General features: G+C 41.9%; 1 protein-coding gene across 4 annotated transcripts in view; it reads right to left on the bottom strand.

Annotated features, from left to right (window-relative positions):
* Positions 1-27: 27 nt before the first annotated feature.
* Positions 28-13869, bottom strand: part of Ncoa4 (nuclear receptor coactivator 4) — a 21331-nt gene continuing 7489 nt past the window's right edge. Inside the window, exons 1-10 of one of the 4 annotated variants that reach the window (XM_010622497.1) lie at positions 13647-13844; positions 8076-8230; positions 6257-6397; positions 5986-6074; positions 5571-5679; positions 5181-5270; positions 4025-4195; positions 2311-3318; positions 1793-1933; positions 28-1493 (exon numbers count right to left, since the gene is read on the bottom strand). In XM_010622497.1, coding sequence (XP_010620799.1) covers positions 1488-1493; positions 1793-1933; positions 2311-3318; positions 4025-4195; positions 5181-5270; positions 5571-5679; positions 5986-6074; positions 6257-6397; positions 8076-8216 — 1896 coding nt within the window. In that variant the 5' untranslated portion in view covers positions 8217-8230; positions 13647-13844 and the 3' untranslated portion in view covers positions 28-1487. Of the gene's footprint in view, positions 1494-1792; positions 1934-2310; positions 3319-4024; positions 4196-5180; positions 5271-5570; positions 5680-5985; positions 6075-6256; positions 6398-8075; positions 8231-13646; positions 13845-13869 lie in introns of those variants that run through there. The other 3 variants (XM_010622498.2, XM_010622496.2, XM_010622499.2) reach the window with 3 other exon arrangements.

Genomic DNA, 13869 nt, shown 5'->3' on the forward strand with positions numbered 1-13869 from the left:
CACATTTTTAACCTTGTTGTACAAATGCACACATAATTGTTGTGGCTTTTAATGGAGGGAGGTATAAAATGCATCAGTGCAAAATGTTTTACATACTCATTAGCTTAATGATTAGTATAAATCACATTTTGATGGTATAAAAAGTGTGTTAGATCTCTCAAAAATGAAACTACAAAATTTGCTGCAACTAAGATACTGTAAAGGCTCCAAGTTGTTTTTACCTACCACCTTTATTATAATTCTCAGTGGTAAATGGAAGAATTACAAAGAGGCTCTTTTCAGCTGTGGCTCAAAAGGATTCCAGAGAAGCTGTATGGCAGTGTCACTGTGAGACTGATATTTCCCTCAGTATTTCCAGTAACACAGGCAGTTAAGAGACTTGATAGTTTCAAAGCCCAGAAGGCAGCTAAGATCTTAGAATTGTAAAACCCACTCACCTACAGAGAAATGTTTAAATGACTAAAGATACTGAGAAAACAACCAATGGTTCCATCTATAAAGCTTTAGTAAGCACCCCAAGGCACAATTATTGAAACTACCTGTTCACTAAAATGCCACCACTGCATTATACCTTTGGGGGTACAGGAATGCTGTGTTTGCATCAATAGGACACTGACCACCCCTAGTCAAAAGCACCAGGTGTTAAGCTCAGGTTTCATTTACTCAGGATGCACCAGAAATCCTTAAGGTGGTGAATAGTTCAAGTACTACATTTCTAGCTAGGGCTCTTTAGAGCCTGTAGGTGTGTAGAATATTGGAAAAGAGGCTGAGTTTGTACAAACCTGAAAATGTTTCTGAAAGTCCTCTAAGGGCTTACTGGGTAATTCAGTAACAGAGAAAGTGATAAGGGCAAAATCTGCATTTGCTATATTTTTTCCCAGTGAAGAAAAAATAATACAAAGCTGACACGTAGGCTAAAATGTGTGGCAATGTCACAAATAGCCAAGATTACTAATACACGATTTGGTAAGGAAAAAACACCACTACATTGGCAGGGTTAATGTTTGTGTGCAACAGGCTGTATATTAATTGAACAGAATAATCATTTCAGATCACTAACCCAAGAAAACCCACAGCAAGAGAAGCATGTAAAGGGCCATCAAACGGCTCAGGAGTCTGCTAGCTTAATACTGAACACACATGGGTTATGGAAACATTTCACTCTGGGGACTAGTGTTTATGCATTTCCACTAATAACCCAATCTCAGGAGCCATGGAAGCTAGGGAGAGACCTGTCCCCTACGATGCCCTTCTAGTGTGGGGCAAATTCATACTTTCGTAAGGAGAACCCTATCACCTCAGCATCAACAAATAGCCTCTTTCTGTAACAAAGTGGGCTGTAATTTGATGAAGTCTCTTGGCTAGTTCAAACTCAGGCAGAAAAGGAACTAAGCTGGCTGGTCAGACCCAGGAACACAATGGAGAAGCAGCCACAGCTCATAGATGAGATGATCTGCAGAGATGCTCTGGCATCACAGTCCACTCCTTCACATCTGTAAAACCCAGAGATGAGAAGTCACTTAACCACAGAAGAAAAGGAAATTCTCTTCACCTTCAAACTGACTCATTTCTCAATAAACTACTAGAATCTGCATGGGCTATGAAAATTCCTGACCATTATTACATCTTGAAAGGTCACTTTCAGTTCGTCTGGTTACAGAGCAAGTTCAAATACATGGCACTTTTAGGAGTACTTCCTCTCCTGCCGTCACAGCTAGCGGGAGTATGGGTAAAACATAAAATCGTATGTAAGGACAGCTCTCTAGCATTTGCACTTCTGGCAGGTACCCACCTGTAGAGGAGTTCGATACAACCACTTTTCTTTATCAACTTTAAGCTGCATACAGGCAAAGAGATCGCAAACAGCTGGGAGGCCATATCGGTCTGGAGAAAAGTTATGTTCCTCTTGTAGGGGTGAATTAAGAAATACTTCCTGCAAGAAAACAAAAACGGTGGATTGCTTCAAGACTGACTCAACTCCAAATAGTATCTATAAAGAATAATATAGATGTTGGCCATTCTCTAATAACCAAGAGCGTATTATTGCAATTGCTATTTCTTCCCTAAGTCCTTTCTGTAAAGCAATTAAACAGGCTAAGTTTTTTCTTTCCTGGATGGGGCTTGGGGACCAGGAATGCACAAAAATAGTTCAGTTTGAGTAACTGTAAATCTTCCTCCTGTTGGTAATATGGCATCAAAATTAATACTGGAGCCAAATATAAAATTTAATATGTTCAAGGATCTGGGCCTTCTGTAAGGTATGGAATTGAGAAAGTAAAACTCAATAGGGTAATTTGGATGTCTGCTTACCTGGGCCTTCTTTCGAAGGAGCCACTTATCTTCAGAAGACTGGCTGAGGCTCCCCACCTTCTTTCCAGGCAAGACCCAGTCAGCAGTGTTAAAGGAGCACCAGGAAGTGGTCATGGGGCTTTTAAGCTTTTGTTTACCAGCCTTGTCCTCTGTATTTGGTACTTTCTTGGGGCTCCCTTCGTTGCATGAGGACCTGATGAGCCACTCTGACAAGGAGCTGTTTTTTAGGACCTGGAAGGAATCAGTAATTCTAGAAGGACCGAATGCCTTTGGTGCCTTAGTGTGTTCCGTTATCTCTTTTCTAGAAGGACAGAGCCACATGTCGAGGGACACTCTGTGATTTTCAGGCTCAGATTTGACTTCCACATGCATCCCATTTTTATCCTTTCCCTCTTTCTTCAGAAGCCATCGACACAGAGCTTCCTTCTCACAATTCTCATCACACACACACTCTGCAAAGCTTGTGCAAGGCTCATTGGCTTTGCACACTTCCTCTACTTTATATGGTTCCTGATGATTCTGGACAAGCCAATCTTCAGTAATCATGCTGGGGGTGGACAGTGGTTTCTTGGCCTCCAAGTGGTCATTCAAGCACTTCAGATTGCCCAGGTTTTCAATTTCCACACCTCTGGGCTGGTTGCCCTGACAGTTGGTACAGGAGTCAGGCTGGGCAAGCCAATCACTCACGCTGTAGGGCTCCTGGAACACTGGGAACAGGAGCTTAAACTTCTCACTGGCTTCATGGCTGCCACTCTCAGGCTTCTCCAGCTTGAAAGGCTCCTGGGGAGTTGCCAGCCAGTCAGAGAGGCCCAAGTCAACTTGATCAAGATTCTCTGGATTGCCAACCTTCTCAACTTTACTGGAGAAGGAAGTGGTAGAATGGCTCTTACGCTTTAGGGAACTTGGTTTTCCAGGAACTTCTTGTTGCTGACTCTTGAGCAGCCAGTTTTCTAAGCCCTGTAGTGTGCCCCAGACATCAGAAAAGACACTGCAGGCTCTAGCAGATGTCTACACAGGAAAGGTACAACATTAGCCAGAATAATAATGAATGTTTGGAGATCTTGTCTGCATATTTACTGTCTTGCCCAATACACACAGTACACAGTAAAGCCAAGTACACAGTAAAGCCAAGAGGCAAGGAATTTATGTTATTAAAATATGTATCTGACTACATAATTCTACTTTCTGTAGTTTTAGAAAACTGAAAAGTATAAAATGCAGAGTAAGAAAAATACTTGGAGTATTTTGATTAAAAGTTTCAGGAAGTGTGGGCAACGAATCCTCTGCTAGTGGGAATATCAACTGTTCCTCACTTCTTGAAATCTAAACTGGCAATGTTTTAAGCTTTAAAGGGTAGGTAGAACTGTCATCTAAGAATGGAATGAATGGATCAGGGATGTGCACAAATAATCTTAAAGTGTTTAGGGCAATTTCATTCATATCCAGAAAAATAAGAATTTAAGTTTTGGCCAACTGATGAATTTTAATTGAAGATTTTATAGAAATTAATGACAAATATATTTAAATTCAAATATATTGCTGGAAAAAATCTAATTTTAAAACTTTCTATCCACAGTAAAGATGTCATTTTTTTAATTAAAAATATTATTAAAAACATGTTTCCAGATTATGATTTAAAAACTAAACAAATTACTAGTCATGAACTCCATTGACTCCTACATGAACCTCAGAAACTATGAAGGCAGCAACGCACCTGGCCATTCTCTAAGCTCTGTTTGTGGCTCAGCCAGTCCTGGGGGTTGGTGCTGGGCATGAAAGGAGCCTGGAAAGCACTGGCAGGTTTGCTTCCAAGAAGCCACTCACTGAGAGGTACAGCCATGCTGCTGGGCGCTGACTTCTGCTGCTCACACTGTCGAGAGCCATTCTACATAAGTTTTGGGGAAAAATCATTTCATAATTATAAAGTATGACTATAGCTGTCTAAGGCCCAATATCACCTTGCCTGAGAGCCAGCTATGGCATGCGGAAACATAACTCTTGTTTTGCCTCCAGGTCCCAAGTTGAGGCCTCAATGATCCTGTGATACTGTGATGCTCAAGGGCAAGAGTACATCAGCTGAAGAAATCTTGGTTCTTTGAGAACAAAGTAGTAATTAAAAAAAAAGGGAAAGGTTTCACATAGGGGAAGGACAACTTCATTAGCCTGCTATTTCATCCTACTATTAAGAGAGCTCTCCTTACTGCCGTCATCAACATAAGATCCTCTCAATGTAGGATTACCGCTGTTCCTCCAGTTATACCCAATAAATAATGGCTAGCTGGGAGTGTCTTTACCCACTCTGAGTCACTGATCTCCTGGCCCCCCATATACTTTGAAATTATGTAAGTGTCTACTGTCTTATTTTTCTTTAGCCATCACTGTCCCCCTTTCTAGGCAGTTGGTGGATGGATGACCTGATCACAGGAAACCCTGCTGTTGAACAAGGCACTGTCAAGCGCAGGAGGAGTTCACCTGACTCTGCTTTGAATTATCACCTGCCCTGAGCAAGGCATGGGTTCTTCCCAAAACTAAATTTCCAGTCTTAAAACAAGGAACACAGCTGCTCTCTAGGTTTGTCTCAACTCAAAATGTCTAGGATCTATCTTTACAAACAAATTACCTCTATGAAACAGAAATTGGTCCCCAGGACAGAGACTAAACCAGTAAGACAACTAATGATAATTTACTATGAATTAATAACTGTTTTTTTCAACACAAAACAATTTGATATTCAATAATGCAAAAAAGAATTCAATTGAATAAAGTAACTCCTTACCATGGGAATAGTACGAAAAAGTGATCTGGTCAAAACTCAAAGAAAATATAATCCAAGTAATGTTTCAGTTACCAGAAACAAAACAGCATCTCACCTGCTCTGGCATTGGAATGTGACCTCTTTTCTCTAGGAAGGACCCAATGCTTGCTGAATTAGCATGAGCCATCAAATGCTCAGGGATTTGCTATAAAATGAAGACAATTTCATGGTGTTATTTATGCTAAGCTTTCCTACCAAAAAAAAAGTGAAACTAAATTTCAGAAGTCTTAAGCAGAGCATTACTGTTTTCATAGAGTATTTAAATTCAATGGTTTACAAAGAAATCAAATCTGAGAATTCCCTACTATATAATTATTACACCAGTCAGAATAGGAAGTTTCTGAAGGTTATGCCTTGAGAAAGCCTCAATTCACAGTAACAGGAGCAGCTGTGAGGCCTCAGCCAGGGTGAGCACAGTAGGAAGCATGATAACTGCACTACTCACAATGGTCTTAAGGGACCCAAATGTGGTGATGGTCTGGCGCAGAGTGGTTGTGTCAGCTTCAAAGAGCAGGACAGTTGAATCTTCAGGCTTAAGGGTCAAATTGCCTAGCCTGGGGAAAAAATACACAGGATTTCTCTATTTTCAAGAGTTATTTTAGCTACTTGGAAAACAAAAGCCAGATTGAGTTGAAGTGGTAACTTGGTTCACAAACTTAATTCTTTCCACGATTTATTTGAAATCAAATCACAAACATATTTTAAATGATTATACTTTTCTGATAGCTTAATCATATCAGCAAGTGTAAATATATAAAGCAAGATAAACTTACTGTAAGAACAGACACGTTAAATCCCAACACATGCAGTAAGTAACAAAACTGACTTTCATAGTCAAAACTAGCAAAAAGGGTCTTTACCTCTCCAGGCACACAGAAACTTGATTGGCTAGATCTTTGCTTTGGGTGCGCTCCAGTTGATGAATAAGACAATTGAACTGGCCCAAGAGCTACAAGAAAATGAAACCATGTAGCCATAATGACATTAAATAACATTAAAAGCAATTCCTAAGTTAAAAAAACAGCATTTGAGATTAAACTTTTATGTGACTTAAATTAATGCTGTATTAGCAGGAAAATATTCTCTGAGAATGTCATGCTGGAACCAAGTCTAGGCACAAAGCTGCCTTACCCAGTAGAGCTGCTGGGCCTGCTGCTGCAGTGTCTCCTCTTTAAGCTGATGGATGAGATCCACCTGTTCATACAGCCACACCTCTCGGCTCCGAAGGCACTCCAGGTGGCGGCTTATGCAGCTGTGGATCTGAGCCTTCACCTGTGGGACACATATGTTAGCTTCACTAGTGCCATAGCTCAAAGAATGACACGAAACTGCAAGAATCATAAATATCTGTGGGTCACAAATCCTTCTGATTACATGACATCCATGGAGAGCCTCATCAGGAAAACGAATACGCTCTACGTTGTGCCTATAATTTCAGATTTAAGTCCAAAAGCCCACTCATAGACCCACAAAGCCCTGTTTAAGAATCTAGCCTTAAAGGCATACTTAATCTCTAAAGTCTTCCCTCCATACTACTAATCTTCCTCTTAAGATTAGGTTTATTTTGGATGACCTAACATAATGGGAGAAAAGCTCCAAAACACCAAACCAAACAACAAAAACAAGGATATGCCAGAAGATACAGATTCCCTATTTTCCAAATAATTTAGAATATATGGCCTTGGGAGTTCATCAGTGAAAGACCGAGAGGATTAACTTAAAAGCTGGCCACGAGCAGTCCATTTGCAGCAGGCTCACATAGTAAGGACGTGCTACCACATAACAAGAGATAGAAGGCCGTTAAAGTGGACAGAGTGAATAAACTTACAAACTACATGTATAAACAGTGAATCACACAAAGGATAAATATAAAAATCCAAAGAAGAGAAACTAGCTATAAGCCGCATATGAGAATTCAAATAAGTAGCTATATTTTAAAACATTTTTTTTCTGTATAACAGGGTGTTTCAATACTTGACTAACAAGACTATTCTGATCAACCAACTTCATTCTGCCTCTTGGAATGACAAATCCAGCAAAGACGGGGCACGCTGAAGGACTACTCCTCACATATCCAGAGGATGCAGCTAAGCAGGAGACTGCTTAATACCTTGAATATTTTCATCAATGGCAGAGGACCAATTAAAAAGGCACACTGACCTACCATTGATACATAAGCTTGTTAGAGTGCTGAAAAATTACCAGTATATTTGCTGTTCATAATCTATTTGTAGATTAGGATTAAAGTGGATTTAATCCATCTTTAAAGCTGTGTGAATTTTTCTAAACAGGAACAGCCATTTGCAATATGGATTTTCATAGTGATTAAACAAATTATAACTTTTATTATTAGCAATCGATCGTTTTTTGTTTGAGACAGTGTCTCACTATGTAGTTGAGACTGACCTGGAGCTCACTATGTAGCCCAGGCTGGTCTCGAACTCACAGCAATCCTCCTGCCTCAGCATCCCGAGTGCTGGGATTACAGGCATGTGCCACCATACCCTGCTTATCATTAGCAATTGAAAGCAAATGGTCATATAGCAATGTAAAAATATACTAATGAGTATTTGGTAAATTCCAGTAAGTTTTTACCATTAGCATAATTTTGTGTTGTACAATTAACTTACAGTTCCATCTGTAATTTTGGATAATATTCAGTGGTTAACAAGTAACAAAACCTCATGCCTTCCCTCCCACAAAAAAAAAAAAAAAAAAAAAAAAATGCACACTGAATGCAGGGCTCAGGAGTGGTAAAGCACTTTCCAGGCTTCTCCACACCTGCCTTTTTCCTCTCTGGAATCAACATACCAGGCAGCAGCTGACCAGGATTAAGAGACCATGTGTGGCACAGAGCGAAACTTCATGGCTGGCACTAAGAGAAGCTTTGGCCAGGCTCTAACCAGCCCCACCCTGAATTCAGACAAAGAAACAAAAATGCACATCCAACCTCTCGTAAGTTATCTTTAATTTGCTGTTCGGCCCGGAGAACTCCACCAATAGCAAGCTCCAAGTCCCTCCTTGCATCACTACACCTCAGAAGGGGTTCTCTGATACTGGCACAGCTACTCTGGTCCTGGGTGGTGTTCATCTTGCTCACTGTTCCTTTAAAAGAGTAAAGAATAAAAATCCAGTTAGCACTATCATTGCAACCAAAATCCACCTTTTAATCATTAAATGATCATTCCAACTAGCTCCCATTACTATTTAGATTCCCTCCAACACAGGATATGTAAGTCCTCTTCCCTCCCCAGCCACCTCTGCTACAAAATTCTCTAAGTCTACTTAGTAACATTTCCTTGTGAAGAAATATTCCTGAAGAAATACACTAATAATCCCAAATCAACAGGACATATTCTCCAAAGGATTAAAAGGAACATTAATTAGAATGTAAGTTTTTGGGCTGCAGATGTGGCTGAGTAGTAGAAGCACCTGCCTAGAACATGTGAGGAATAGTTTTAGGCCCTAAGCACAACCACCACCACAAAAGGAGGTTTCTATTTGTAACACACATGATATTCAGCAGATTTAGACTAAAATGTATGGAAAGATCCATAATTACTTTGAAGCTAAGCTGCTAAACAATTATTAGAGAATTTAGAATACTGTTTAGAGCTAGCATTTGCCTACATGGATTGTGAATACAGAATTTTTTAATTTAGGAGAAACTTAGTGACTCTACACCTAGATAATATTCTTTTCAAGAATATAAATCTAATAAATTTCATATGACTACTTGGGAGGCTGAGGCAGGAAGATCCCAAGTTTGAGGCCAGCCTGGGAAACTTAGCAAAATCCAATCTCAAAATAAAAAAGGGCCCTTGGACATACAGCTCTGCAGTGGAGCACTTGCCTCACATGGATAAAGCCTTGGGTTTAATCCCCAGCACCACAAAAAAACAGTAATAATTTCAAGATATTTGGATACAAAAAAGGTATTTAGAGAAATTGGTGTGGATACAGAGGGTTCTCTGATAAGCTGAGGGTTAGGGGAGACAAGAAACAGGAATGGAAAGAAAGCACATAGTGATGTAATGACAGAGAGAAACATCTACAACCAGGAGACCGGTTTCTAAACACTGCAGCCTAGCAGGGTTCAGAGGGCTCTGGGTGTCAGGTTTTGAGAGGCACATTCCTGCCTTGCCTAATTACTCAACTATTTTCTCTGATTACCTAGGTGAAAATAAAAGGCAGCTGTTAAAATCAGAGAAAACATGGGGCTGTGACAGAAACAGATTCCAAAACAACCCTCGGTACTGTTGGTATATCTTACAATATATAAAATTTTTTTTGTACTTGAATCAGGCCAAGAGACTTTCTTTTTTAAAGCCAGGGACTAAACCTAGGGAATGCTGTTATACTTTCAGCTCTTTTTTAAAAATTTTGAGACAGGGTATCACTAAATTGCTCAGATGGCCTCAAACTTGGGATCCTCCTGTTTCACCCTCCAGGGATGCTAGGATTATAGGCAGATGCCAGCTTAATGATTTTTGTTTATGCTTTTTGAAACAGGGTCTTACGTTGTAGTCCAGGCTGGCCTGGAACTTGCAGTGATCCTCTTGCCTCAGCCCCCGAAGTGTACCACACCTGGCAATATTTGACTTTTAAACAGCAGAGATCTTTTATTGAAAGCAAGCTCTACATTGATAGCAGTGTGCTGGGTCTTAGAGAAAATTAACTTGCTTATCACTGCCCCCATGGTATTGTGTTTGTCACAGGACTAATCTGTTCTACGATTATTAGATGAAATTTGAAATTTATTTCTGGGTAACATACTTTAGAAGGGGACATTTAGAAAATGAGAAAAAGGCTCCAAAACCATGAAAAACTTCCCCAGGAAGGAAGGCTGCCTGGCCTAGATAAGAGTCTCTGGGAGGATGTGATTACTACTCTCAAATACTTGCAGAATAGAAGACTTAGGCCATGGGAGGAATGGGTTATAGGAGACATTCAGGCAATAACAAAGTACTTTCTAACAGGCTAAAAGCAATGACTATGGAGAAGCCAGCTTTACACCTCAGATCCTCCAAAGGGCTGGCTGTCCACTTGCCACAATGGGAATTGGGGCTGGCCTTGACCCCATGTAGTGGAAAGTGGAGCAGGGGGAAAGTGGTGTGGGTCCCACCTGCAGAGACAGACTGTTGGGAAGATGCAGCACTGTGGGCTTTCCTTCCAACAGCTCGCCAAAGATCCAGATGCAGGAACTGCAGAGTCCCTATGAAACTCAGTTCAGCAACTTTCTAACTTGCCCTTTTGAGTTCCTTTACTTCAGCCTGTTTCCCCACAATGACCCACCCATAAGAGAAAGGGCTTCAGAAATTGGATTTTGAGCCCTTGGGGAGATTTCCCTAAAACTGAGAGCACCAGCTGAAGTCACTCTGCTGCTCCACACTGCACCCAAGTCAGCCAGGCAAGGTAGGCTTGTTTAGTTCGTGCCTACCAAATTTCCCACTCTTAGGCCCTCACCTCGTGTGTGGAATGTCAAAGCCAGCCAAAGTGTAAAATTTAATCAAATTAAAACATTGCTTCCCAATGTCAAAAAACCCCAGAACAGAGGGAAGACAAATTCAAATGCATATGGTGTGGACCATAGCACTAGATCCCCAACAAAGTCTTCAAACTCAAGCACATGCAGCTGCCTACAAGGGTAAGGGTGAAAGCATAGTGGATGTTCTCTCCTTTATCAGCTATGGGCAGGACATGGGACGCGATCATAAAGTTACAAAACTGATTTTCCCACATTTATCATATTTTTCAAACTAAAATGAGTGCTACCTTTCAAAACAATTATCTTGTTAGAATAAGTGTCTTCAGAGCCCATTCACCAGCTAGTAAGAAAACCTGTTTCCTATCTTCTTGGCCAGTCTAGCATACTTGGCCCTTGCTGCCCGGAGCTTGGTCCCTTCTCCTCCCTGTGAAGTCACAGGGCAGTCAGCTGCCATTTGCTGATCCAGAGGAAGGAGCTATGCAAATACTTGCCCTCTAGCACTCTGTGGAGGAGGGAACCTCCAAGTCTCAAATCAACCCCACCCCAGAGGTGAGCTCAGATCACGCAGGCCCCTGTAGGGCCAGCTTCAAGATAGACTTGCAAGAGGTAACAAGATCATGTGGCCACTTCCAAGAGTAACACAACACCTATTTCAGGTCAGTGTGAGGGGCGGAAAGGACTAGAAACCACTCTGGAGTCTGAGAGAACTGAGATCTGGCTATGGCCCCATGCTTGAGACCCATGAAGTAGGAATTTAACTGTTGGCCTCACCTTCCTCTGGAAAGATAAGATACAATGACAGCAGTGTCAAAGGACACAGCAATTTAAAGATCTCATTTGGCTTCATTTTCAATCTTAGAATTGGGCAACACTTTGTTTCATAAAAGAGAATGTACGTTCCAATGGGCTGAGCTGAAGAGATTTGGTTTCACATACAGAAAAAGGCTAAAGAAAGCAGAAATAAAAAAGTCATGTTTTTAGTTAGGAGGGGACAGTGAGAACAATGATCAATCAGTTAACATCATCCTGGGTAAGGATTGTCAGGGAACTTCATTATCATACCAATTAAAACTGGCCTGTGGGAACTGTGGCTGTTCTAATTCTGACTTCTTTTGTGATTTCATCAGATCATTTCAGCTTGGTGCCGAGCAACTTTATGGTGAGCGTCTCTATTCTGTTCAGCTTTGTCAAGAGCAGCAGCTTAGTTCAAATCCATGACCTCCTTTAATTCACATTTAACAGCAGCTACACCTGAAAGACTGCATGGAGGGTAGTGTGAGGGACTACCTGTCTACAACACTCAGGCTAGCCCTGTGCACCTGTTACTTTTTCACTGCAGGTATTCTTGCTATTAAGTTTAGCTGTGTGTGGGAACTCAGCACTCTCCACCTCTGGAGGATAAAAAAGCAGCATCCATATAGGTAAGGGCTTTCAGGTGAGACAGTCCTGAATTATATGACCTTGGGTGCCATTTGCCCTTTTTGAGGCTAACTTCCCAATTTATATGTAAGGGTAACTGTACTGAGTTGGACTTGGGAAAGATGGTAGCGTTTATTGAATAAATGACAGCTCCCCACTTGGCCTTTCACCATTCCACACAGTAAAAGGCAGGTCACTAAGGGTAGTAAAGGGCTAAAATTCAAATCTAAATCAGTGTTGGTGAACTTTTTAGAGTTTTCAATGATACAAACAGCCTGGTGTCTTATGTGTGTGCCATAGGTTGCCACTACTGGATTCTAAACGCTCTAATATATACTAAATATTGTATGCTTTTGTCTGTTTCTTACCTGTACAGACACATAAGCTTTAATTCTAAAATTCAATTAAGCTACTAAAAAATGTCTTTATCTTCACCTTCATAATCCAAAGCACAGCCCTTGCATCTCCCAGTAAGGATTGTCTTAAATGTTTACTTTTTGAAATGAAGTTCACTGCTTTCTAAAATGTCTCTCTTTCTAGGAGCTCTGTCCTAAGTTTTACAGTAGGCAAAAATGTAAAGAAGGGGGAGAGAAACACACATTCCTCGAACAAGTAACATGACCGTGTGTTTCTTTACAGGAGGGAGTTCTACAAACCGCACAAAGCATACTTTGACAATGATTATGAAGTACGAAAATCTTGGAGCATAAGTGAACAACTTACCACAACTGAAGCTAAGTCATTATCAGTTAAACCACAAAATGACTAAAATGCTATAACCCACTTGGGACCCACACAAATCACAATTTAAATTGAAAAAACTAGCTTGGAGATGTAGCTCAGTGGCTGAGTGTGAAAGGTGCTGGGTTCCAGCCTCTGCACCAGAAATAATGTTAAAACATTGTAAAAACCTTAGGTTTGTGTGTAGTACACCATTCACAGTTGGTACCAAAGGCCCACATAGTTTGAGGACCCTTTTAAATGGTCACAGCCCCAAGGGTAAGATATGGGTTGGGAAGGAAGGCTCCTAAGGTCTAGTCCTGGGTTCACTCTCCAGGTGGGCTCGTTCTTCCTGCAGTGCATTCTTAGCCATAAATTATTTTTATTTGCCAACGCTGGGGTTGAAAATTAACATCCCAGTGGTTGCCACTGAGTAGCTCCCACAGTTTCTCAGTCACTGTTCCTGTCCACCTTACATTACAAGCACGGTTCTCCAGGACTGTGGGTAACTGCCTGGTGTTGTTTGGGTACACTGCGGACCCGCACGGCGCAGATGTGGGATGTCATCCTAGACTCCCGGAAGCTACAGGCTGCCAAGTGCCAGTCTAGAGAGCTAGAAGGGCAGGCCCTCGCCGCCGCGCCTCCTCTTCTGCGTCCCCTGAGCCCCCGCCCGCTGCACACAGGCTGACCTCTCACAACGTTATGTTGAGATACGGAAAGCTCCACTCCTCCAGTCACTTAATGAAACAGAAAGGCCTCTTCGGAACACCCATGTCCGCCCGGAGGCCACGCAGCTAGGACCCCAGTCGCCGTAGCTCTCCCTCCGCAGCTGGCGACTGGGCCTTCGACCTCAGCACCGCGAGGGCAGGTAGACGGACAGAACTTGAGACCTACCTGGAGAGGCCGGCCAGACCGCGGCACGACGGTTCAAAAACTAGAAGACTGACGTGAAGTGACCAGGTTCTACGGCGGTATCAACGGTGCCGCGCAAGGTCGGGACTGACTCCTGGGCTTGCCTGAGTCGCCCAAACGCGTCCTTTATCCCCTCGGCCCGGACAGCTAAAGGTGGGCGGCGCGCGCACGGCGGAAGAGGCGGCGCGCAAGGCGGAGGAAAGGG

This window comes from Fukomys damarensis, unplaced genomic scaffold, assembly GCF_012274545.1.
Source record: "Fukomys damarensis isolate Sample0158 unplaced genomic scaffold, DMR_v1.0_HiC HiC_scaffold_1, whole genome shotgun sequence".
Taxonomy (NCBI): Eukaryota; Metazoa; Chordata; class Mammalia; order Rodentia; family Bathyergidae; genus Fukomys; species Fukomys damarensis.